This window comes from Eupeodes corollae, chromosome 1, assembly GCF_945859685.1.
Source record: "Eupeodes corollae chromosome 1, idEupCoro1.1, whole genome shotgun sequence".
Classification (NCBI taxonomy): Eukaryota; Metazoa; Arthropoda; class Insecta; order Diptera; family Syrphidae; genus Eupeodes; species Eupeodes corollae.
The window spans coordinates 158,582,591-158,610,533 of record NC_079147.1 but is presented as its reverse complement, the minus strand read 5'-3'; the positions used below and the strand labels follow the sequence as shown (position 1 = coordinate 158,610,533).

At 39.5% G+C, this 27,943-nt stretch overlaps 1 protein-coding gene across 1 annotated transcript; it reads left to right on the top strand.

Annotated features, from left to right (window-relative positions):
• Window positions 1-1,223: 1,223 nt before the first annotated feature.
• LOC129946248 (protein pygopus) lies at window positions 1,224-22,430 on the top strand. Its single transcript, XM_056056376.1, has 3 exons — window positions 1,224-1,826; window positions 13,150-15,461; window positions 19,827-22,430. The coding sequence occupies exons 2-3, from the start codon at window positions 13,591-13,593 to the stop codon at window positions 19,945-19,947; spliced, it is 1,992 nt and encodes a 663-aa protein (XP_055912351.1). The 5' UTR covers window positions 1,224-1,826; window positions 13,150-13,590; the 3' UTR covers window positions 19,948-22,430.
• Window positions 22,431-27,943: the final 5,513 nt, after the last annotated feature.

Here is a 27,943-nt window from a genome sequence, read left to right as displayed (position 1 = left end):
TATGTCTCTAAGTCTTTATTTCAAGCTGAATTACTAGCAATCAGAGAAGCATGCGAAATACTCAAATCAAACTTAAATCAAAAGAGAAACACAGCCATTGACAGTCAAGGGGTTCTTATGGCTATCAATTCGGCCACAAGATGCTCTATATTGGTCCAACAATTTCGAAATGAATTATATAGCTTTTACACTGACCTTCTTGTCACTCTTTTTTAGGTTCCAGCTCATAGTGGCATTGACGAAAATGAACGCGCGGATTTAGAATCGGAAAAAAATACATCTCTTGGAGCTATGAATAGCAAAATGTCCTCAATTTTTCTGACAGAAAGCTACCGCAGGTGGTATAGTCTAACGGGCTGTACCATATCTACGAAGATATGGCCTATCTATAACAAAAACCGTTCTATGGAACTATGCAGACCCGTGTATGATACAGCTAAGATCACTGCAATATGCACCGGACATTGACCGACAGAAGAGCATGCAGCGAAGGTTGGTATCCCTTAAAAAACTTGCTACTGTAGCTGCAAAGGCCAACTAGAAGGAGAAACTGTTTCACTTTATCTTAATGAACTTTCCGAGATGTAAATCAAAGACGTGATTTCCTTTCTATATGCGTCGAAACGGCTCTAGTATCTCTAATTTTGTCAATTTAAATCCATCATAATATTATCTTTCTATTTTTCAATACATAGGTCCAACGAGTTTATGGTATCAAAATGGCGTTTTCAAACGCTAATTAAGTCGCGCAGCAAGGGCTGCTTAAGTCTTCGTATAGTACATGCTTCGTGTAGTACCGGACCAACAAACTACTTAACATACGCTACGAATATGCCTTAGAGAAACACAAGAGTTATCAATTGTTCCAATATTAAGATTTAAAGCTCTAGCAAACGTCAAATATCCATCTGACACGTAGCAGTTTTGTACGTAGTAACCCATTTTGTGATTTCAGAATCAATTGCAGATACATATAAACTAAACAATTAACTGAAAGTGTATTTAACATCTTTTTATAAATCCCAAATGAAACAAAATATAGAAAAATGTTTAAAATTCTTTCGAGTGTAAAAGTTGTTGAAGATAGTTTCAATTGTCGCACCGTGTAACTCCAACAGTATACAACAATATCAATGAAACACAACACCTCATGCCATCTCTGTTAAAAAGAGCAACATACAATTTTTCTCTCTACCACCAACTAGCGCCATCGCAATAATTCGTGTTCATCGTGCTTACTATAAATATGAATGGCGTGTGTTGTGTACAAGAACTACTTAAAAGTGAATATAAAACTTTATTGACTAAATTAATCGCTAAATAATTGCCAATTTACCTCAAATCTCAACTTAAACCCCCAACTATCAATCTAAATAAATTCTCATTCGTCTAATACCTCGCGAATGCCATTTAAATCAATTGAAAAATCCAAGTGTTTTTATTACAAGCAGTGTGACAATTAAATCGCGACGACTACGAGGAGCACGACAACGGCAACCGCAACGAAACAGATATATTCCATTTGACAAATGGTCAATAAAAATACACATGAAAAGAAGTAAAAAGAAAAGGAAAGAACATCCCAAACGACAAAAGAAAATACAAAAATTAAATATAAAGTGAAGTGAAGAAGAGAATTATTTCCCCCCAACAAAACCAAAACCAAAACTAATCAACGAAAAATGCACGCAATCTTTTGTGCAATTGTTTGTCCCTAAAAAAACGGATATTTCCGATACCGATTCCGAGTTTGAGTCTTGAGTAGCGATTTGGAAAAACACCCCCTCCGCCACCATCGCACCATCATCACCACCAATAATGTTAAGGTAAAGTGATATAAAAAATAAAAATCGGAATTCCCTGCTGCTTGATTCCTTTTTTTTTTCTTTTTTGTTATTTTTTAATGCGTGCGTCTTACTCTGACAGCCACGAGCGATGTTGCGCCATCTCGCGTCCTTCTGTGGTTTGTGATATTTGTGAATTCCTTTTTCTTTCGAATTTTATTTTTATTGTTGTCTTTTTATTTCCATTTCAATTTCCATTCCACCAAAGTGGTGGTGAGGATTCCGTCGAATGGTAATGTGCCCCCTAAAATGTTAGGTACTTGTACCCGTACCCGTACCCATACCCGTACCCGAAACCGTACCAGGCGGAAAGTTGGGAAAAATTGTAAGTTGTAAGTGGTGACCGATTCGATTGTGGAATTGGAGTTCGACATGTGATCCCCAACAACCAACAAAACCAAGTGCAGAGGCAGGTAGATTATGAATAAGAAAGCTGTGCAGCGTTCCTTCGGCCAGGCCGGCAAGGAAGCATCTTATTGAGGCCTGAGACGGATTTGTGTGTGTTGTTTTTGGGCGAGCAGGTAGATTTAATCACAAGTTGACACATTGTTGTAACCTAGAGCTAGAATTTTGGGGAAGGATTGTCCTCCCTCTGGGTGGATTTTCTGTCTGCTTCCGTATGATACTGCGGCTTTTTCTTCTGCTTGCACTACACGTTAACAACGCTGCTGATGAACAAACTAGTGAGTTATTTCAATTCCCAAATCAGAGGTTTTATTGGCCTCTGAAAGGTATTGCCTTTCGTATTGAACTCAAAGCATCCAGAATCATCCGTCATCAAGTGTTTAGAAAGAGAACTGAGTTTTGTTGAGATGGTTGGGTTAGGTAAGGTTAAAGTGGCTGTCCGTGATTTAGTAGGATACATTTTGGTCCAGTTTAATGGCACATCATAATACCACACGAATCTTAAGGCGTTCTTCTAAGCTCAATGAAACCAGTTTGAATCGTGAAAGACTGATTTTGCTAATGTGATTGAGATCACTTTGGTCGTTATAGGTAAACCCTGCGTTTTTGAGATAGAGCATGTACAGAGGAGGTGAAGACATGTTTACTCCTCTTCCTTCTGCAAAAGTTATTTGAGAATACGCCTATCCGTATGGAGTGTTTTTCTATTAGATAGTTCCCGGTTTGGACACCGAATATCGAGCTTACATGCGATCTGTATAGAAGATTTCTAAGCTTTCCAGATCTTTCTTACTTACTTACTTAAGATGGCGCTACAGTCTTCGGTGAACTAGGGCCTCACACAACAAACTTCTCCACTTAGCTCGGTCCCTAGCTAGATGTCTCCAGTTTCGCGCTCCACATTGGGTGAGGTCATTTTTCACTTGTGTTCGCCACCTGATCCGCGGTCTTCCTCTACTGCGCTAACCTGTGGGAGTGTATTCGAAGACTTTCCGGGCCGGATCATTGGTTTCCATGCGCTCTACGTGACCCAGCCATCTTAGTCGTTGGACTTTTACCCTTCTGGCTAAGTCTACGTCGCTGTACAGCCCGTCATTCTATTTTCTCCTCTACTCCCCTTCGATGCATACGGGACCGTAGATCACACGAAGTACTTTTCTCTCGAAACGACCCAAGGTGCTTTCATCCGCTTTTGTCATAGTACATGCTTCTGCACCGTACAGCAGAACGTTTTGACCAAGTAGATACTGTCATATGCGGCCTTGAAGTCGTTGAAAAGATAGTATCTGTCGATTTGATGTTCTTTGGTTTTTCCCAGGATCTGCCATAATGTGAATATTTGATCGAGTGTGGACTTTCCTCGTCTAAAACCACACTGATAAGGACCTATCAGGTTGTTGACGATGGGCTTTAGACGTTCACATATTACGGCAGAGAAGATTTAATAGGCGATGTAAAGTAGACTGATTCCTCTATAGCTGGTGCAGTTAAAAGGTTTTCTTTTTTTCAGGATCGGGCAAACAATACTGAGGTTCCATTCATCAATCATGCTTTCTGCCGACCATATCTTACAGATAAGTTGGTGCATGCTCCTAAATAACTTATCTCCAGCTGCTTTAAAGAGCTCGGCATTCAAGCCATCCGCTCCAGCTTTTTCTATGACGAGACTATAAAAAAAAAACTAATATCAGGTGGAATTACATCACCACCTGTCGGGCCACACACAATTACCCTTTCTAGATTTAAAACTATAAAGGTGCTTCATGTCTCTAAATAGATTGCCTATAAGTTCGATAATCGGTTAGGTTAACGTGGCTGCGGATTTAGAATCCACACACTTAGGCCAAAAGAAAAGGCCCATTGTGATACCACATGAATCTAGAGAATTACTTCTTACTAGTCGAACCATTTTGAGCTTTTAAGCGAAGAATATATTTGATGTCCTTTTAGCTAGTTTACTGGGATTGTCAAAAGAGTACTTTCCCATATGAAGTTTGCGTCTTAGTAAAAGAGCAGGGCAAGTGCAGAGAAGATTAGAGATTGTTTCCTCTTCTTTCTCGTCCATACAGCTCCTGCATAAGTGATTTGAGGCTACACCAAGTCGTATTGCGTCTGCTTTAAGATAACAAGTCTTTAGAGCGCCACCTAGAGTTTGTTATCGCAAAAGCTGTTTCTTTTAGCAGAAGATTACATGTACCTATCGGTATACCTATCTTCTCCCTTTCAGGTAAAATAGGTATGACGGTTCCATTTTTAGCGAGTTCATCGGCTCTACAATTTCCCGTGATGTCTCTGTGGCCCGGTACCATCTCCAAAAGAGACGATCGATAATCGAGAGCCGTTTGAGATTTGATTGAGACACCGTCAAGAGATTTAATAGCAGCCTGACTGTCAGAGAAGATGCGGATATCAGAAGTTGATATCACGTTTTCTCTTAGCCAGAAGAGAACCTCTTTGATCGCTAAAATTTCCGCTTGGAAGACGCTACAATGATTAGGGAGGCGGAATGAGATGCTTAGGTTAAGTTTTTCTGAATACACACCACTACAAACTCCCTCATTTTTCTTGGATCCATCTTTTGGAGTTTTTTGTCTTCCCATTCATCTCTGGATGGAATGGATACCTGGAAGTTTTTTCCAAATTGGGGTTTTGGAATAGTGTTGCCTATATACTTTTGTATAGATGTTCCACAGGAAAGGGGACAGAACACCTAATCGATAGTCTTATCAATGCTATTACGTACATGCATATCAATCAATCGTTCCAGAGTTTTGAGAATGAATAATGATAGGCTAATAGCTCTTAGATCTTTGGGGTTGACATAGCATTTGCCCGCCTTGGGAATGAAAACTACCTTTACTTCTCTCCATCGCTGAGGTATATAGTCCAGATCTAGACAAGTTTTGAAGATCATCTCAATGATGGGCAAAGTTATATCAATGGTAAGTTGTAGCTCCGCTGGTATGATTTGATGTGGACCTGGTGATTTAAATTCCAGGATTCAGACAAGGACATGCGCTACAATGTGATTAATTCAAGCTACTCCTGGATCAAATAAGTACACAAGAGTAGTGTTAACCAGAAAGTCACTAAATTTAACAGGCACAAGCTTCATTAAGTTGTGGATGTAGTCCAAAGAGCCATAACACGATCAATAAATTGGCTCGGCCAAGTCGATGGCCTCGCCATCTACATTAGGAATGATGTTGCTTATCAGCTCTTACCAGAGTATGGTCTTTGCAACAATTTCTTTTTTAATTATTTGTGGATTAAATTTTCCGTAAATAAGAAAATCACAAACTATTGTTTCCTTTATCGAAGCCATAATCTAGACAGAGTATGGATTTCTCGTGAATTTGATGCTTTGTTTGTTTCCATCCAAAGAATTGTTTCGTCCTATCCTCGCACTGAAATCGTTGTTACGGGCGATTTCAATGTACAAAATTCTTCATGGCTTTAAAATTCGGGCCAGCCAAAATCCGAAGGAGTGTGTGATCTTCGCTGAGTTGAACCATCTAACTAAGCTGGTCAACGAGCCCACTCAAATATCGGGCGTGGTAAGTCGAGCAGAAAACACTCTTGACTTGTTTCTTACCTCTAACCCTGGTAAGTTCACTATTAGTGTTCTATCTCCTCTAGGCACATCTGACCATTGTGCCATATCAGCAAATTTCTCGTGTAAAAACTCTCCAGTTAAAGAGAGAGCTCCTAAGAGAACCGTTTGGCAATACGAGAAAGCCAACTGGGACGGTCTCAATAATAACTTCAGGATCTTTAACTGGTCACTATGCTTCCTGGATAGTGACGTTGACGCCAGCGCTGATATGATCACTTTTGATGCTCCTGGGAATGAGAACTTTTATCCCAAATAGGGTTAAAAGCATCAGACCTAAGGAAAACGCATGGTCGGATGCGAGCTGTAAAGAGGTTATTAAGGTCAAGAACATAAGTCTCCGTTGTTTTAAAGCCAATCCAACTGAGGAAAACCGGAGTAAGTTCAAGCAAGCCAGGAAGGCCTGCAACACCCATATTCGACGAACCAAATTTTTACATGACCAAAAATTACGGTAACAAATACTGCAATGTCCCAAAGGCAGTACAAATGTTTGGTCATTTGTAAAAAACATGAGGAATTCTTCCTCTTCCTCGGTTCCTATGCTCGTTGTTAAAGACACCCCGTTTGTCATTAACAACGCCTGTACTTGAGCGAGATAGTGGTTCTATGGGGAAATCTTTTTTCGCACTCGTACTGTAGCGAGAGTCTTAAAAGATCTTAATATACATAAATCGGCTGGTCCGGATAGTATCCCCGCTATTGTTCTGAAGAATCGTTCTTCAACGCTGGCAAAACCACTGCGTAAGATTTTTCATCTGTCCTACTCCTCAAGTCTCGTTCCAAGCGGATGGAAAACCGCATTTGTCCAGCCTATTTAAAAAAAAGGCGAATCTTCCTCACCGTCTAATTACCGACCGGTTGCACTAACGTCCCTTCTTTCCAAGGTCATGGAAACGCTGATTAATTATCAGCTCAAGAAATATCTCGAAGATCGAAAGCTGCTGAATGACCGACAATACGGCTTTCGTAGCAATAGGTCCACTAGTGATCTCATGGTTCATCCCACCAAACAGTGGAGCAAATCTTTACATCGCTTTGGAGAAAGTAAGATGATTTCCTGTCTGCAACTTCTAATCCAATACATTGTTTCGCTGACGATAGTACTCTTAGCTGTTCATATTCGTTTTCAGATCCACATCTCCTTTTCTTCGGATGTGGAACTGCAACGACAAAATATGATAAGCTCATTAAATTCCGACCTAACAGCATTGTACAATGGGGAATAAGAAATCGCGTAGAATTTAATGCTTCGAAAACGCAATGCTGTCTTGTATCGTTAAAGCGAAATATACCCCCCCTGCCATTATCCATAAATGGCACTTGCATCGAGGAAACTGAACATCTCGATATTCACGGTATGTGTATCACCAACCACCTTTTGTGGAACGATCACAGCCGCGATGTCGCCAAAAATGCCGCAAGATGTTTGGGTTTCCAAGGTCATGCAACAAGTTTTTTTGATCTGGCTGTTATCTACAAAACTTATATACGTCCAAAGCTACGTCATATCTGGACTGGTACACTTGCAACCTACTTAAGCCTCTTGGACAGCATTGAACGTAGAGCATTTAAATGAATTGTTGATAACACCATCATAGAATCTTTTACGTCCCTCGAACATCGTCGTAAAGTGTCTGGTCTCACGCTTTTTTACCGTTATTTTAACAGTTTATGCTCAGGAAAAATATCCAGTTGCATTCCTTTCCTTAAAAATTTGTACATTTAAAGGGTTTTTTTAGTGGATTCGTTGGACCCAATTTCCTTGGTTTTGGTCACACATTTCAACCGTGTTAACTCGGGGCTATATCAACCTCGTCTTCGAATTGTTCTCATAAATCAATGACTTAACTTAGCCTCAAAGAAAATAGTCTACAGGCGTTAAATCGTACGGTCAAGGCGGCCCATTGGCTTGCCCATTTCATGCTCATCAAACTTACTACTTCATAAATCTATCATACGGTGTGCTGTATGGCTTGTGGAACCATTCTGTTGAAACCACATCTTGTCCAAGTCCCATTTCCCATTTGAGCCAAAAATAATCGAAAGTCATGGGCGATAACGCTGCCAATTCACAGTAACGTGACGATCGTTATCAACAGAACAATAAGGTATATTTTGCTTATTGACGAAAAAATCGAGCTTCGTCGTTTAAAAAGCAAACACACGACTTCGAATTTCAGTACAAATTTTCTTTCATGTGTCAGTAACGGAGATTTGGCCTTCCCTCGTCGCCTCCAACATGAGGGCTGCGATTTAAAGATTTTCTTTACTCGAACGTGGTTGTCTATTAATTTATTTGGCGTGTTTTAGCTCTTTGGACTACATCCACAATTTAATGAAGCTCGTACAATTCTCTTCGCCTACCCAAGACCTGTTAAATTTAGTGATTTTCAGGTAAACACTACTCTTGTGCACTTATTTGATCCAGGAGTAGGTTGAATTAATCACATTGTAGCGCATGTCCTTGTCTGAATCCTGGAATTTAAATCACCAGGTCCACATCAAATCATACCAGCTGAGCTACAACTTACCATTGATATAACTTTGCCCATCATTGAGATGATCTTCAAAACTTGTCTAGATGTGGTCTATATACCTCAGCGATGGAGAGAAGTGAAGGTAGTTTTCATTTCCAAGGCGGGCAAATGCTCGCATGTCAACCCCAAAGATCTAAGACCTATTAGCCTATCATCATTCATTTCCAAAACTCTGGAACGATTGATTGATATCCATGTACGTAATAGCATTGAAAAGAGAATATCAATGTCTCAGCATGCTTACTGCAAAGAGAAGAGAAGGGAAAGAAATTGGTAGAAACAGCCTTGCACACTCTGGTAAGAACTATTGAATACTCCCTAGAGCAAAAGGAATATACTATGGTGGCCTTCCTGGATATTGAGGGCGCTTTCAACAACATTTACACATCTTCTGGCTTAGAGAAAACGTGATATCAACTCCTGATATCCGCATCTTCTCTGACAGTCAGGCTGCTATCAAATCTCTTGACGGTGTCTCAACCAAATCATCTCAATGGACCAACAACAATGTGGGACACTCCATCATTTTGAACCTCTTTGGTTCTATACCAAAGTACATAGACTACACTATTCCAAAACCCCAATTTGAAAAAAAAACTTCCGGGTATCCATTCCATCCACAGATGAATGGGAAGACAAAAAACTCCTGGATGACAAAAGCATTCATATTTATACAGAAGGATCCAAGACAATTGAGAGAGTTGGTAGTGGTGTGTACTCAGAAAAGCTTAATTTAAGCATCTCATTCCGCCTCCCTAATCATTGCAGCGTCTTCCAAGCGGAAATTTTAGCGATCAAAAAGGTTCTCTCCTGACTAAGAGAAAACGTGATATCAACTTCTGATATTCGCATCTTCTCTGACAGTCAGGCTTATATTAAAGCTCTTGACGGTGTCTCAACCAAATCTCAAACGGCCCTTGATTGTCGATCGTCTCTTATGGAGATAGCGCAACAATTTAAAATTCACCTATGTTGGGTGCCGGGCCACAGAGACATCATAGGAAGTTGTAGAGCCAATGAACTCGCTAGAAATGGAACCGTCATGCCTATTTCATCTGAGAGGGAGGAGATAGATATACCGATAGCTACATGTAAACTCATGCTAAAAGAAACAGCTTCTGCGATAGCAAACTCTAGGTGGCACAATTTACCAACATGCGCAGCCACAAAACTCATATGGCCTTCACTGGACCTAAAGCGCTTCAAAGACTTGTTATTTCAAAGCAGACTTACTCGTATATTAGCTCCCTAATAAGTGCCCTTACGCAATACGACTTGGTGTAGCCTCCAATGACTTTTTCAGGAGCTGTATGGACGAAGAAGAAGAGCAAACAATCTATCTTCTTCTCTGCATTTGTCCTGCTCTTTTACTAAGACGCAAACTTCATCTGGGAGATTATAATAAATAAATTGGGTGGCGCAACAGTCCGTTATGAACTAGGGATTAGTGACTTACAACTCTCAACCATTCCTGGGTGCGAGTAATGTTGTAAGGAATAGAGGGGACCTACAGTTTATAAGCCGAATCCGAACGGCTAATTTGAGAAAGCACTTTTCATGACAAGAGTCACTCTTGGAGAATTTGTCAATTCCTCGCAAGAGGCAGTACTCGTGAAAAGACTTTAGATGGCATAGGCAGGGATCGAACCCAAGACCTCTGGCATGACAGTTCATCGCACTAACCATCATGCCACGGGTACTACTACATCTGGAAGACTATTCTTTTGATAATCCAAGTGAACTAGCTAAAAAGGATATCAAATATCTTCTTCGCTTTATAAAAGGCTCAAAATAGTTCGACTAGTAAGAAGTAATTCTTTAGATTCATGTGGTATAACAATGGGCCTTTTTTTGGCCTAAGTGCGTGGATTTTGAATCCGCAGCCACTTTAACCTAACCTACACCTAACCTGTGTTCAGTTAGTCAAGCCATGTAGAGGCTTTGACGAAGTTCAGAATGTTAGTACCTGGCGTACTAGAGAGTTCTTCTAAATCCCCGAAGAATTAGTTGCCAAGCAGTTTCTTCCTTTGATGGGAGAGTGCGGGACAGTGACACAGAAAGTACGGAGTGTCTTCATGCACCTCTTCGTCAACGCATCCTCCGCATAGATCATTTGAACTGATTCTCATCTTTTTCATATGATAACCTAACATATTATGTCTGGTGATTATTCTTGCAAGAGATCGAAGTGATCCCTTGTGTAGCTGCATAAATCTTTCCGTTCTTTGTTTGTTAAAACAGGGCCAGATCTTTCTTGTAGTGCCACAGGTGTCAAGAAGGTTCCACTTTTCATCGGCCTTGGTAGTTATACTTTTTAAGATTTCCTTTTTTAAATAACAGGTAGGGGTGCTTACTAGCTGAGCTTGGCTTACGTCAAGCATTGACCCTAATCTTGCTAATTCATCGGCTTTCTCGTTGCCTAGTATATCGCTGTAGCCTGGGACCCAGCAGAGTCTAATGTTGTGCTGTGCGGTAAGAACCTTAAGCTCTTCGCTGCAGCATGAAACAAGCTTTGATTTCACCTCAGTTGCAGTAATCGCTTTTATTGCCGCTTGGCTATCAATGTAAAAGGTAACATCAGCTCGTGGTATCGCCATCATTTATAATATTTTAGCAGCTGTTGTCACTGCCAGGACCTCCACTTGGAAGACGCTACTGTAGTTTGAAAGCCTAAGCGAGGCTGTTGACTTGAGAGATTCAGAATAGAAACCTGCCCATACACCAGTGTCCATTTTAGAGCCATCAGTATAGATAGCTATGGACGACTCACTGGAGTATGGTATATTATCTATCCATTCCTCTCTGCTTGGGATGGCAGCCTGGAATGGTTTATGAACATCAAGTTCGTGTATTTTATAGTCTGTTGTAGTACTATGACCCATAACTTTATGAAGGATCTGGGCATGTCCTATGGAACTGTTTATCCAGACTTTAGTTTGACTAAGTCTCAAGGCACTTTTGGCCGCAGATTCTTGAACAAGGAGGTCTAGGGGAATTAGATTGAGTATAACTTCCAGTCCCGCAGTTGGAGTGGATCTCATTGCTCCCGTAATGCCAGTGCACGCAAGTCTTTGATTTTTTGTCAAAGTTTTCAGGTTCGTGCTCTTTTCTAAAGTTTTCCACCATACCAAATTACCATAGGCTAGTATTGGTCTAATTATTGCCGAATACATTCATCTGATAATTTTAGGGTTTGGTCCCCAAGTTTTCCCGAAAATTCTATTGCACGAGTAAAAGTATTTCAAAATCAGGTATTTTGCGCTTGTTAGTAAATAGCACTAGTTCTATTTTAGCTGGATTGACTGTCAGCCCACAGTTCCTAGTCCATTTGCTTACCAACGAGAGGTCGTATTTGGTTTGTTCACTGCTAGTGGGTAGGAACTTGCTAGTCGCTAGTAATGCAAGATCATCACCGTAGGCTATTATCCTTACTCCACTTGATTTCAGTTTAGAGAGTATGCCGTTCATGACAAGAACCCAAAGTAGCGGTAAAAGAACTCCACCCTGAGGGGTGCCCCTGGATGTGGTTACTCTAACCTTTTCTTCCGCAAGCTCAGAGTTAATTTGTCTCTTTCTGAGCATACACATTATCCACTGTGTAATTGCCTTTTCGACTTTCTAGTCGTCCAAGGCTTCCTTCACTGTTTCGTTCTTCACGTTATTGTAGGCTCCCTCAATATCCAAGGGTGTATTCCTTGCCATTCAGTGCCTGTAGGTTTTTTGAGGGATCCTATAGTGACGGAATCCTTAGAATCCTTTTCCTGAGTCTTGCTGATACATTTATACTTTCAATTTCGTCGCTGAAGGCCATCCATCAGCTACGTTTGCTCGTTGTGTTTCGACCTTAATAATACGTTGATTGGTTTTATAATGTTCCCAATCAGCTTCTTTCCTATTTCTTTTGGCGATGTTGAAAAGTCTTCCAGTTTCTTTTCTTAAGTTGCCTATTTCAATGATCCACCAGGGTGGTTTTTTCCTACCTTCTCCCATATAATTGATGGGACAGCTTTTTTCTAAAGCGTGATTCAGAACAACTCTGAGTTTTTCTGACGCAATATTTATGTCGGAGGGTTCTTGAATTAGAAGTGTGTCCGGGTTTTAAATTCCCTGTCCTTCTTCCCTACAGAATACATTCCAGTTTGTTTTCCTGAAATTCATAAAGGCTTTTAGAGTTGCTGCTTCATTTTGTATCAAGAAGCCTATCAGTTTATGGACTGAGAATGATATCGGCTTATGTTAAAATATATAGTTTTTAAGTCGATGATAAGATTGTAGGTTTTGACTTTAATTTCATAGCACTTAAGAAGATTTGCCTTAATGTGGTCTATGGTTGATTTGCAGGGTCTGAAGTCAGACTGGTTAGTGCCGATCAACGTGTTGCACAAAAGGTTTAACACCCTCACATAGTACATTGAGTAGAATCTTGATCTTGATCTCTCTTTCATGTTCCCACACTTGGTTAATCAGCTAGTTCATGCACCCTACCACGACATCACCTCCATTTTTAAGAATTTCCTCGAGTTGGCCATCGGAGGCTGTAGATTTGTTGTTCTTAAGCTAATGGATGGCTTTCTTAGCCTCTTTATTGGCTGGTCCCATGCTTCTTTGTTTTTCAAATTCTTTCCACCAGGAGATTACCATTGACTCTTTGTATTAAAACACTTTTTGCTCCACTTAGATTTATTTTAATTAGTATACCTTCAAATCCAATTTGTATTAAATAATTTTATTTGTTTTCTAATTCTAGCCTGCAGCTGACAAGGATCTGGTTGTGTGCGGGCCAAATTTCTTTGGCCAGCAAACCAAATCACAAGAGATAAACGGAGCTGCATTAAAACAATGAACTGATAAATAGAAGTCAAGAAAAGAGTTTAAAATAAAAAAAACAAAACAATCATATATAAAATAGTTATCAACGTCTTACTACTTTAGTTTACTTAAATAACAACAACAAAACATAACAAACAAAAACCTAGCTAAATTTAGATGATATTGGCATAGCCCACATTAAAATAACAAAAGAAGCAATAAGTGAATTATACAGAAAACTAAAAAAAAAAACAAAAGGAAATTGAGTGAGAAGATCTACAAAAGAGTTTCTCAACTTTTAAACGCGTGTGACAAACACAAAAAGCCATTATAGAAAATAGATAAGAACTAAAATAAAAAGAACTAAGTTTAAAATATAATGACACACAATCTCGGAATGGCTCCATATCGACTGCCGGGGCCAGGTATTTGCCCGCCCGATTTTAAGCCACCGCCACCTACAGAATCGCTGAATATTATATCAGCACCGAGTAATCCGAAGAAACGGCGGAAAACATCGAACGCAAATGCGGCGAACGCAGCCAACGCAATGTTATCACAACCCCCGCCCACACCGCAGGACCTGTTGCCACCACCGCCGATGAGCGGTTTTGGTGACACAATTGTAGCATCGAATCCCTTCGACGACAGCCCGCCCATGAATAGTCCCTCGGCCATGAGTCACATGGCGATGAATCACTTCAATGCAGCAATGAATCCCCACATGCATCCACATCACCCGCATCATCATATGGGCGGACCGTCGATGCGTGGCATGAGTCCGTTAGGAATGGGGAGTCCAATGGGAGGTCTAATGGGTCCTGGAGGTCCGATGGGTCCTGGAGGTCCAATGGGTCCTGGCGGTCCAATGGGTCCTGGTGGTCCAATGGGACCTGGAGGCCCGATGGGACCCGGTGGTCCCGGAATGCAATGCGGCGGTCCGATGCCACCTCATATGGGAAATCGTGGTGGAGGTATGGGCAGTCCAATGGGAATGCGAGACGGTGGGGGAATGCCTCCAGGAGCATCCATGGGCGGAATGAGTCCGATGAGCAGCATGGGCCCGAGCATATCACCGATGGGTCCTATGGGAGGCATGTCGCCGATGGGCGGCCCAAATAATTCTCACATGGGAATGAACTCATCAATGGGGCCAAATGGCCCCCGGTCGATAGGAAGTCCCATGAGCGGTGGACCTATTGGCAGTCCAATGAACTCAATACCCATGGGATCACCTATGGGAAACGCAATGGGCAGCCCCTTAGGGGCTGGCGGGCACAATGGTCCAAATCAACCACCTCACATGAACAACGGTCAAATGGGTCCACCCATGCATAGTCCTCTAGGTAATGGTCCAGCGAATCACAGTCATATGCAAGGAATGAATAGTGGTGGTGGAGGAGGAGGCGGCGGCGGCGGAGGAGGAGGCGGAGGAGGTGGTGGTGGCGGCAGCGGTGGTGGTGGTAGTAGTGGTGGAGTAGGAGGAGGAGGTGGTGGTGGAGGAGGAGGAGGAGCAGGAGGAGGAGGTCCACCACAAAATCATCCAGCATCACGAATGAACGTCCACAATGGTGCAATGCCCACTTCCTCGGCGAGCGGGCCGATGCCACCTCATCAAATGAATCAAATGTCAGCGGCGGGATGTCCAACGAGTTTAGGTATGCAACAGTCCGCACCTCTGATGACTCAGGCGAACAGCATGAATTCAGGTGGTCCTGGTAGTGGAGGTGGTGTGGTCAATGTCGGTGGAATGGGCAGTCACGTGCATCGAGCTAGTCCTTTAGGCGGTGGCGGTGGAATGAATCCAATGAATCACCCAAATGTTCCTATGCACCAGTCGGGGGGAATGAGTGGTGGTCCACCGGGCGGGGGTGGTGGACCACCAGGGCCACCGCCCGGAATGATGAACCCAAATATGCCGAACATGCCACCTCATATGTCGCAACATATGGGTCCGGGAGGACCTAATCACCATTTAATGCATATGGGCCATATGGGAGGACCAGGAGGTCATCCAGGCAGTCCAGTCAATGGTCCACCACCCAATTCAATGGTTCCGAATTCAATGTTCGGACCAAAACCGATGCCAGTGAGTGCGGGCAAAATGTATCCGCCTGGGACGTCAATGGTCTTCAATCCACAAAATCCGACCGCTCCACCTATTTACCCATGTGGCGTGTGTCACAAGGAGGTCAACGACAACGATGAAGCTCTATTCTGTGAATCTGGTTGTAATTTCTTCTTTCATAGGTAAGACATTTTTATTTTTCTAAATTTATTTACATCAAATGTTAACCATTTATTATAAAATTATTATTATTATAAAACACCACAATATCAAAAGTAAGAGAATATAAGTTCACTATCCTAAATTTCAGAAATCACTTAAGTAAACTGTTTAAGGGTTTAAGGCACTCTCAATTATCATAATCAAAGACCCTTACACCAATAGTAACTTCCGGCCCAAGGCATATTGCTTGAGCCTTATTAGATCTTACTTACTTACTTAAGGTGGCGCTACAGCCCGGGCGGGCCTTGACCTCAACCAACATGCGTCTCCAGCCACCTCGGTCCCTAACTAGCTGTCTCCAGTTTCGCAAGCCAAGTTGGTTGAGGTCTTCACCACCTGAGTCGTGGTCTGCCTTTACTATGCCGTCCCTCGGGACTATATTCCAAGACTTTCCGGACCTTCCCTCTGGAGCGTTGATGTCCATTCGGTCTACATGACCCAGCCATCTAAGGCGTTGGACTTTAATTCTGTTAACTACATCAGTGTCGCTGTACAGCCGCTACAGTTTGTTGTTATATCTTCTCCTCCAGTCTCCATCTATGCGTACGGGACCAAAAATCACCCCAAGAAATTTTCTTTCGAAGCATCCGAAGACGCTCTCATCTTTCTTTGACAGGGTCCAGGACTCAGCGCGATAAATAAGAACCGGAATGATGAGTGTATTATAGATGGCGATTTTAGAAGCTCGAGAGAGGACTTTACTTCTCAATTGCCTTCTAAGTCCAAAGAAGCAGCGATTTGCTAGAGTAATTTTTCGTTTGATTTCAGCGCTGGTGCCGTTGTCTGCATTAATTGCGGTGCCTAGGTAAACAAAGTCCTTAACTACCTCAAAGTTATAGCTGTCGATGGTGACGTTTTGTCCAAGACGTCGTTGGTCAATGTCCTTTAGTGATGACAGCATATACTTGGTCTTGCCCTCATTGACCACTTAACCCATCTTCTTCGCTTCCGTCGCAATGCTTAAAAACGCTCCACTGACATCATGCTTTGATCTTTCAATTATGTCAATATGATCTGCGTATCCGAGTAGTTGGATAGACCTTTGGAAGATTGTGCCTCTAGTGTTGACGGTTGAGATGTTGAAAAAGTCGCATGACAAAGCATCGCCTTATCTAAAACTTTTCTGACATTAAATGCATCGGTCAGATCTTTTCCAAACTTGATAGATTAGCGTGCATTTTCCATCGTGATTTTGCACAAACGGATAAGTTTGACAGGGATGCTAAAACTAGATATTTCTCTGTAAAAGCTCGTCCCTATGAATGGTGTTATACGTGGCTTTAAAATCGATAAAGAGATGGTGGGTATCGATTTGAAGTTCCTGGATCTACACTGATAAGGACCTATCAGGTTGTTGACCAACGGCTTTAGACGTTCACATAAAACGGCAGAAAGGATCTTATGTGTAATGTTAAGGAGACTGATGCCTCTGTAGTTGGCGCAATTTAGAGGGTCTCCTTTCTTATGTATTGGGCAAACTATGCTGAGATTCCACTCATCGGGCATGCTTTTTTCCGACCATATTTTGCAGATGAGTTGGTGCATGGTCCCTACCAAGTCATTGACTGCTGCTTTGAGTCAGCTACAACAGCTTTGTTGACTTCAGTTTAGATAAAGCTATCTTCACTTTGTCGACTCGCCTAGGTTGAGTGGTTCTATCTCCCTTACAGCGGAATTCGATTCGTCATCGCCGTTATGTAATTTGGAGAATTGGTCTTTCCATATTCTCAACATCGACTGCCGTTCTACTACGATGTTCCCCTGATCGTCTTTACAGGCTTCGGTTCGAGGCTGGTACCCTTGGGAGGTTTTTTTTACCTTTTGATAAAATTTACGAACTTCATTCCTGTTGTGACATCCCTCTATCTCCTCGATCGTGCGCTTCTCATGCTCTCTTTTTTTCGGTGTTCCTCTCTCCCCTTCTGCTCGTACAGCTCGCAAGCAGCTCTCATCCTTCTGTGCAGTACCGTCTTGTATGCATTCGTCATCAAACCAGGGGTTCCGCTGTGGTGGCCGTGTGAAACCTAGCACTTCAGAGACGGAAATTCTGAGGTTATTAGAGATTCAATCGGAAAAGGACATGGCAGTCTCTTCCGATTGCAGCCGTCTATCATCGGAACTTCTCACAGTACTTCCTTGTTGTGGCTTGGATCGGGATATCCGTAGCCTCAGACCTACGCCTACGCGCCATCGTGTACGGTTTCCGGAGATGTGCTCCTTCCAACTTTTTCCTAGTCACGCTGATTCTGCCTCGACTGTCTTACGCCATGTGCTTCTCGGTCGTCTAGCTCTTCTTCCTTCTTGTGTGAGCGGGTTCAACTGCATTGCTTGGCCTGCAATCCAGTTGTAACCATTCCGAGGCGTATGTCCTATCCATTGCCACTTACGCCTTCGCATTATAGAGTCTATAGGTCCTTGTATGAAGGACCTCATTTGATATACGGTCCAAATCCGACATTTGTGCGAAACAGTCGCAGCTTTGTTCTTAAGCTGATAGAGTTATTCCTCCCGATTTCCGATAACATACCAAACGCCGCTTTTGCTTTGCCGTTGCGGCAGATGACATCTTGTTCGGTTCCGCCTTCGATGGAGACGATGCGCACCGGTCAGCTCCTTGATTATTCTGTAAACGCTTGTCACGGCACACACTGCGGTTAACCTCTCTCTTTTTTATATGATACAAGGATTCTAAAACATTTCTCTCTTCCCTTTGGTCAGCAGTTATTCGAGCGTTTAACTGTTTGCGTTCGTTGAACCTTGCCCCAGATTCTTCTGAAAGCCAGGTGTTGTTACTTCCTTTTTTCCGACCCATTATTCTGTCAGAATCTGAAATAAAAACATTTTTCTTAACATTCCAATGGTGTTCGATATCGTTATGTGTGCCACTGATTGTTCTCATTTCGTGAGACAGGTTGTCCCTGAATTGTTGGTGGATCGTGAGTTCCTTTAGTCAAGGGATGTTGAATTCGGGGGACAGTGTTCTTATGTTTGATATTCGAACTGTAGCTGTACGCAATCTTTGGTTAGCTGTCATTAAGTGGTGGTCACGAGCAAGTCCTATGTCGGCGCCTCTTCTTTTTTGGACATCCAAGAGACTGCTTCTAAAGCTCGCAAATTGGTCAATTTGTTTGGAAGACGCTTGCTTGTCCGTCAACACATTTTAGGACACAGTTTGTGTTCAAACATAGTGCCATCAATCACGAAGCCATTGGCGTTACAGAAAAAAATTAACCTCTCCATTGTCATTATAACTGCCGACTCTGTGAACACCCATCACATGCCTTAGCCCGTCGTTGTTTTCGCCAACCTAAGGATTGAGATCTCCCGTAATCAAAATAATATCTCCGAGGGGTGTGTTGTAGGCGGATTCTAGTTGACTGTAAAAGCATTCTTTCTGTTCATTAGATTCGAGCTCCGTTGGGGCGTAACACTGTTTTATAGTGACTGCTTGTACTCTACTATAAAGATAGCTTTAAAAATCCTTTTCCCAAGGGGCTCCCACGAAATAAGTTTCCTGGTTGACGTTTTAGTAAGTAGTAACCCAACTTCAGCTTCTCAAAAGCTCCCGGGAGCATGGCCCGGGTAGATCAGGGCAGTGTAGATCAGTAGTGGCAACGTGCGGGGACCTTCACTCCCTGCGTCCAGAAGCGTCCTCATATTCTGGAAACCAATCTTTTTCCGGGTACAATAGCCAAAATCGTCAACGAGAATTAAGGGACCTCACATTCCACATGCAGATCCGAAATTCGTTTTCCTTATTTCGTTTGCGTGGGTTGTCAACAGTATATCCGTCCGCATCCGAGGCTTGTTGGTGCCTCGCAACTACCAAATTTATAAGTGTGAGGAAGTCACCCCGGCGGTACAACCCCTTACCTGACGGACCAAATACTAAGTACAATTCCAAAAACAGGGAATCGGAGACCCTACAGGGCTGAGCTGCGAATATGTCGTAGAAGCTATACAAGGTGTTCATAAAGTAGTTCTACCTAAGTAGACACCACCGTTGATTCCACCTCGGGAATTCCGCAACTGACGCCAACTACACTCCCCCCCCCCCTCTTCCACTGGGGTTAGAAATCAATCTTCAGTTAAGGAACTTGGCACCTGATTTTCGCCGCAGGGAGTTGAGAGTAAGAGTTGATAGACGGAGGTGTACTTTGAGAACAACCTGTAGACCCTAGTGTCCTTTTGAATCTCTATCATTTGAACATCCTCAAATAACTTGCATTTGATTAAAAATTCCTTTATAGAAAACTAAGTTAAACGACCAATACTAACTATTTTATTGAGCAAATAATAATATAATTTATTTTAAATATTTTCAGGACATGTAGTGGCATGACGGAAGCTGCATTCCAATTATTAAGTAAGGAAATCTACGCAGAATGGTGCTGTGACAAATGTCTGTCTTCCAAACCGATCCCAATGGTCAAGTTCAAATGTTGAAATAATATCATTCTCAACTAGTAACAAAAAATTGAAAAAAAAAAACAGAAAACAACAAGAAAATCCCAAACAACACCACCGTTACCACGATAAAAACGTAAAACAAAACAAAATACACACATTTGCATTGTGAGATAATCAGATAGAGCTAAAACTTCAATTGGAGTCAAATGGTAAACCGAGTTTTATTCATTTGTTTATACATACAAAAAAAAAGAATTAAAAAAACAAAACAAAATCTTAAATAAAAAAATACGAATAATTGTAAAAAAATTAATAAATATATAGAAATACATATATTTAGCAGTATGTAAATGGTTCACCCGATTGAGAGTCTCCAATTACATTATATATATATATAGGACATTATTATAAAATTTGTGTGTATATACAAACCAATTTATACCCGTGATTAATTTTACTTAAGACTTCTTCATACAAAAAATAGAAAAAAAAACAAACAAAAAAAAAAAATACAAAAATTTAATGCTCCCACACCATCACTAAAAATGTCCCCCTCCACCCCTCTATAAATATTAAATACAACTCAAAGATTAATCGTGTACATTTTTGTGGCAGTTTTGATGTGTGTATGAACATTGGGCGAGATATAAAAATAAAAATATGCATATATACAAAAAAAAAGAAAACTTAGTATAAATAATAAATTACATTTTAATAAAAACAAAACAAAAAAAATTAAGAAGTTGTGTGAATCCGAGAATGGGCAAATAATAAAATAAAAAAAAATAAAAAGATAAATCAACCAGGACTCTTTTTAAATGTTAACATAAAGAAAAAAAAAGAAGAAAATATTAAAATCAGTATAGATTTTAAATAAGTTATTTATAAATAAAACTAAATACGAAACAAAATATATATATATATATATATGTTTATGTATATATATATAACCCTTGATAATAAAACAAAAGAAATCACACGAAAAAACAAAAACAAACAGGAACGATTCGTCTATTTCCTAATAATGTATTCAATATTTTCTTATTTTTATATTTTTCTTTTTTTTTGTAGACTTTGATCTCATTCTAAACAATTTCACCCCAAAAAATAAATAAGAGATGACTTTTATGTGACAGGAAATCAGTACTAATTCGTTGTATGCAAAAAATCCAGTCCAGTAAAATAAGGCTTAAGAATGGGGTCAACCTCGGAATGAGAAGAGATAGTAAGCTGGAAATTTGTTTATATTTTGGTGTTAGGTATAACCTTTGTTTAAAAAGTTTCATTAAATCTATTTTCTGCTTCTGTTATGGCTTCTTACCAAAAGTGTCAAACATAAAAATTGCTTGTCGCAATCATTTTTCCATACGCTCAAGCGTTTCAGAGATAGATTTCAAAACTAGTGCAACGCTTTACACTTTCTTAAAATTTGAGAAGAACATTAGAGTTTGTGAGAAAGGAAATATTTTTTATTTGAAATGTCAAAACTTTAACCTAATTGTTTTATCTTCCACCGAAAAATAAAACATCTCATCAAAATGTTAACCTGTTTCTTTAAAAAAAATACGGTTTAAAACCATTGACAAGGACCTATTCACTCATAACGCATCGGCTTACATCGATCACCGAAATCTAGCATAAATGATTGTAGAAAGATGGGGAACCATGTGTTCTTTCTCCTCTGTCCTTCTATCTTGTATTAATGTCTTTAAGAATATTTAACAATAACCTAATTCAAACATTTTTTGGCACAAATGGGGCCTTACTTTATACATTGGTAAATTATAAAATTTAACATGTGTTTAACATGAAATCGATGGCTAAAAAAAGAGTGTCTTTGGCGAGGTTTATCTCGGGTTGTTCAGTCCCAGTTTTCCTGATGGAGGTTGGTTGGCTGTGACGGCGTTCGAAGGAAACATGGAGGACGAATATGTGAGTGAGTCATTCCACAAACCACAGGTTCTGACAATCCGTTGGCACTGGCTGGTCAGATGACATCAGGCTGTAGACGAACGGTCTAAGTTTTGATCCTTGGGCGACTCCAGCCTTTACGTCTTTAATCGTTGACTTGCAACTGTCGATTTCTACGAAAAAATTTCTGAAAGAAAGAAAATAGGAAACACAATTTGAATCGATTCCCTTTCACACTGCCTTTGCATTCTGCTATCCAGCGGTTAAACTACATTATGCCAAACCAATTTGACATTCAAATAAACAGCTGTTCATATAAAAATCTTGGGAATGTTGGATAAATTGTTTTGATTCATACAAAAATTAAGTTTAATCAATCCACCTAAACAGAATAATTTGTGTAATTTTTGGAAATGGGCAGTATTGGACTTTTTATTCCAATTGTAAGCAGAGGAATAAGAGAATCCTCAAACAGAGAGCTTCGGAGAAAAGTTAAAAAGTGTCTTCCTTCCCCTAAAAATGTTAATATTCTTTTATTTATAAAGCAAATATTCTAAATTTAGCAATAAATTAATTTTCACTTACATTTGGCTTCCAAAAATTAAAAATTCCGCTGCATTTTATATGCGGATCTCAATTGTGTACATGTACAATGAATGCTTTCACGTGAATAGAAGAATACCGCGCAGTATTACCGACATACAAAGGTTCACTTTGAATTAATAGCAGAATAATGATTAGTGAAAATTCAAGTAAAATTCCCCCCGATGAGTAGCAGAATAGGCCTGTATGATACATAGTCAAGATTATCGTAAACTCTTGGGCAAGTCTTTTCAGGATATAGTTGGAAATCCCGTCCTTTCCAGTTGACTTCTTCGGATTCAAGTTGGTAATGATCTAAGCTATCTCTTCAGGATTGCAGATCTATGGATATAAAGCTGGTTGAATTTTGAACATTGAACTACAATGTTTGGCTGTTGAGTCAACTGGATGGAGGTTTCTACTTCGTTCAGGAAGGCATGGCCCGTTGATGGGTTTTTGGTGTGTAACTATGTTCGTTGTGGAGACCCCAAGCTATTCAACTGCAGTGCGCTAGCTTTCCATTTTTTTGCTAGGTCCTCTTTGGAAAACATCCCCCCTGCCACTTCAGGATTTTCTTCCATTATTTCTAATTGTTTTCTGTTCCTAAATAAAATTTTAAACCCATAATTGAAACGTCAAACCAGATCAAAAATACTAATTCACAATAAATTATTCACAATCGGTTCAAAAATTAAAAGTTGATACTCATAATACCAAATCATCAAATAGTTGATAGATATTATCAACTATCGAATTGATACTCATAATAGGGCTGTTATCCCTTTTTGAAGTAGATGCCGTTGTAGTGTCGGATAGAGTTTCGGACCATGATGTTCACAGATTCCAGTTCACTCTCGATAGTCCGGTATTTGGGGTTTACCCTGTCGAGTTTCCTCTGATGAATCCTCTAAAGGCGCTTTCTCAGCCTTTGTCAGTTTTGTATTAATGTCTCGTGGTGATATCACTTTATATAGTCTTAGTCGCCCAAGGTTCAGTGTCTCTACTCTCTGTTCTTTTATGTAATTTAGTTTGATGGCTTAGAACTTAATTCAAAACTAATTCCCTAATGCCTAGTGTCCACAAATGGTATCACTAGCGCATTTTCATCTGGAGCTAGTGATGCCATTTTTGTAATTGGCTCCAGATTTCTGGAGCACCCAACCTTTTTACTGGAGTTCTAAATCATGCCCTTGTCATTATCAACGGTTTGAATTGGTTAGTTGAATATTAGTTAGCTTACAAATTTAAAAAGGAAATGTACTCATGCTGTGTCAACTTTATTTCTTTTTCTTTCTTTCACTTTTAATTTAATTTCAAAGCGGTACGCACTTTCTGCCCTATACCTCCCTTAAATTGTTGAGCGTATGAAAAGCATATTGAGACAAGGTTAGGTTAGGTTAAGGTTAGACAGATAGTTGGTCCGTTGTGATATCAAGTGGCTCTTAAGATCTACCTTGCTCGATTAACCAGTTAGAGCCTGCTAAGAAGCGTTTAAGATAATAAATGTCGCAATTTCTAAGATCACTAAGACCATTGTAGTAAAAGTCTCCAAGGGGGAATTTTCGTCTTTGTGACAGGGCAGAAAATCAACATCGGCATGAGACATATACCGATGCAATTATTACCCAGAAATGTTAAGGTGTTCCATTGTTTGCAAGTTCGACAGCTTTGCAATTTGCTTGAATATCTCAATGACCCAGCTCCTAAACTAAGTTCAATGATTTTATGACCGGTTTATTATCTGAAAAGATGCGTATATCGGTAGTCGATATCACGTTTTCCATAAACTAAGAGGGGGTTTCTTTGGTGCCGAGAAGTTTTGCTTGGCACACACTATAGTGATTGGAAAGGCCAAATTAAAGATATATATTCATTCCGTCTTATTAAGGCAAACAATAGACAGGTTCAAACAACATAAGAGACTTCATTTGCAGTCAACTTCATTCTTCATTTTGACCAAGGCAACAAGTTACTTTGTCAAGTGTCATGAATTTCAAATTCAGAACTTTACTTTCCAAACCTCTACTTTAAGATTATAGTACAAGAACTAACAAAAATATTATTATCTACAAAACACTCATCAGGCAAGCTAAAAGTCTATCTCGAATTTTATTTTGTACTGTAAAGAAATATTTATTTATTTCTTTTACAAATTGACAAAGAACCCTTTTACATGAAATATTAAATGAAGTTGTGTTAAAAATATGTACACAAATTATAGATCAATGAAGCTCAGCTTTCAGTTGAATGAATAAACATGATCAATTGTCATTTTGACATAAGTAGATTTGATTTTCCAGTCAACTTTCCAATAAAGTTGCCTTAATTGGAAGGCAAGTTTTTGGCAGCTGGCCAATCGAATTTTAGAAACTTGCCTTACAAGTCAAGATGGACTTGTAGCTTTCCTGAATAGTGTTTCTAGACAATATTGTTTTTGGAAAATGTTTCACGATCAAATGAAGGTAGAGGTTGTTGAAGTACAGTTCCGAATTGTATGACACTTAAAAAACTAAATAATGGACTTGTTCAACATTTCCGTTCAAAAATGAAGTTGACTGCGAATGGAGTCCCTTATGTCTGCCCAACATTAAAAATTGTATGCTTGACAAATGCGCTAAGAGTGTAAGAGTGTACCATTGGACCTAAAAACACAAATGGATAAATCACGAAAAAGCTGTTTTCGCGAGTCTAGAAGGTTCATAACATACGACGCCGATCAAAAATGTACACATTATAAACAATGTTTAGAACACCAGAAGGATGCTGTACATACATTTTCAGCTTACTATCTCTTATTCCGAGGTTAAAAAATCTTATTTAACTGGAGAAGGCATAACTAAACCTTATCAATTAAAACGTTTAAAAAGGCAGACACTCACAAGCTCGATGGAGATGTTTTTCTGTAATTTCTTTCCTTTCTGTTTCCTTCCAGAATCAAAGCAATGAAATTTTACTTTTAAGTTCGTACATTTCAAGTTATCACAAAAGCATTGAAAGGGTTGTAGTTAAATAATTCTTAAAAAAGACCGATTTTTCCATAGTTGTTCTTTTATGAATGTGAGAGAAAATTCTTAAAGACAAGACGCTAAGTCCTTATCATGGGGTTGATCCCGACTAAGTTCTATAAAACATCAGAAAACATAAAGGAGTTCATTCGCAGTCAACTGCATTTTTTGAACATACATTTTGACCAAGGCAACTAGTTACTTTTTCAAGTGTCATAAACTTCAAACTCAGAACTTTACTTCCCCTTTAGTTTACGGTACCAAAAACATTATTGTCTACAAAACAGTCCTCAGGCAAACTACCAGTCCATCCCAATATGCATTTCGTATTGCAAAGAAATATTATTTATTTCTTTTCCAATTTGACAAGAAACCCTTTTACACAAAATATTAAATAAAATTGTGCGAACAATTAAGAAATCGTAGAGGAATAAAGTTCAACTTTCAGTTAATTAAAAAAAAAAACATGATCGATTATCGTTCTGACATAAGTTGACTTGACTCGATATTTAGGGAAATTTTTCTTGACTAACTTTCCAATCAAGTTTCGAATAAAGTTGCCTTAATTGGAAGGCAAGTTCTCGCTAGCTGGCCAATCAAATGCTAGAAACTTGCCTTACTTTCAAGTCCCTTATGTCGCCTGAACCTGCCCATTAGAAAAACCCTGATACTGCCTGATGTAACATAAAAATGCTAAAATCATGAATTTTTTGTCACTGAAAAAGTTAATGTTATGATTGCGTGTTTCGTTCCTTATATTTCCGGCCTAGAAATGATTGCTTCATCATTTTAAATTGTTTCCAACTTATGCTCCCAAAACATCAGAAACACATTTTTCCATGTTTCCACCATTTTTGGAAACATTTTAAAAATATGATTCATGGTGAAGAAATCATTTTACAAGAAATACAATTTGTCCTTCCTAACTTCGTCGTTGCACAGATATGATATGATGATTTAATAGTACTATAAAATAGAGCTTCAACACTTAACATGGATTTGAGCTTGTGAATGTATTTTTCCTTTGATAACACACCTCCAAAATCCTAAGAAGTCAATTAACTTGGATTTTACGAACAATGAACTAACTCTGATTTATTCAGTTTCTTTATGACGACAAAACCTTAAACTTGTTATAAGAACAATAAATCGCCCAAAAATGTTAAAACAGTAAAAATACTTCATTTTACTAGGGCCGCAAATATAAAGAGCAGACTTAGTATTCAAAAAGAAAACAGAGGTGCCAGTACGTAACTTGATACAACCGAGTTTAGTCGATACAATCGAGCATTGGCAGCACACATTTTGGTTCAATCGAGTGTCCTCGATTGTTTCGCCAGATGCGGCAGCACACAAAATTCAAACTAACGTTCGAAACAAAAGTTTTCACTCGACAGAAAATAGTTATCGTCAGGAGTAATTTTTGTGTTAGAAATATGAAAAAACAAAATAATGTCAATAAATAAAAAACAGACTGAGATTTTAACCAATTTTATGAGTTCTCACGTTGGTTAAGGGAGGAAAAATATAAGTACCTACCATCAACGCAGCCCAGTATTCCTGGTAGTTTAAATTTCCTATGTACCTATAATATAATAATACTCCTTGCTGTCTCCAAACTTAGAGCTATCAAATTTATTCCATTGCGGACAATACTTATTTTCCAGGATAACCAACGTTTGGCGAAAGAACTTGGACAGTAAGTAGTATACTTTTAAACTATTTTAACGTCTTATACCTTTACTCATGTCAAATCGTTGTCACGTTTTTTAGCTAACATTTTATGTAGTACCCGTAGCGTGTTTAGTGCATATGACTTTCATGCTAGAGGTCTTAAATTCAATCCCTGCCTGTGTCATCTAAAGTTTTTTTTTCACCGGTACTGCGTCTTGCGAGGAATTCACAATTCCTCCAAGAGTTATTCTTGACATAAAAAGTGCTGTCTTAAATTCGGATTCGGCTTTAAACTGTAGGTTCCCTTTATCCCTGTCAACATTATTCGCACATAGGAATAGTTGAAAGTTGTAAGTTACTAGGACCTAGTTTTCAACGGACTGTTGTGTCACTTAATTTATTTATTTTTGTGCAGGGGCACTACGCGTAAAAAGGTGAAGACATTTTGTTTTTCAACTCTTATTGCTTTTAATTTCTTTCCCAGAAATCATTTGTAAAAGTTGTTTTACGACCTTTTTACAACGAACTAATGCATCTTTTGTGTTTTCCATTAATAAAATATGAAAAACAAATTTTGTCGATTCAGAATCCTGAAAAGTCGAAAATTGGGACATGATGTTAAAAGCTTCATTCGGATTGTGTTAATATCGAAATTGGAGAGATTCATTTTTTTAAGTCGAATGGAAACAGAGAAATGTTGCCTTTTTTTAAAAGGAAACGTACATATGATTCAGTTAACAAGACGTTACAATTTTGTCCCCACAGAGCAGGGGAAAAATTATGGTACTTCGAAGGAACACTAATTGTCTACCATTAACTTTAATACTTACTTACTAAAAAGAGGAATTTTAAGTTTAAAC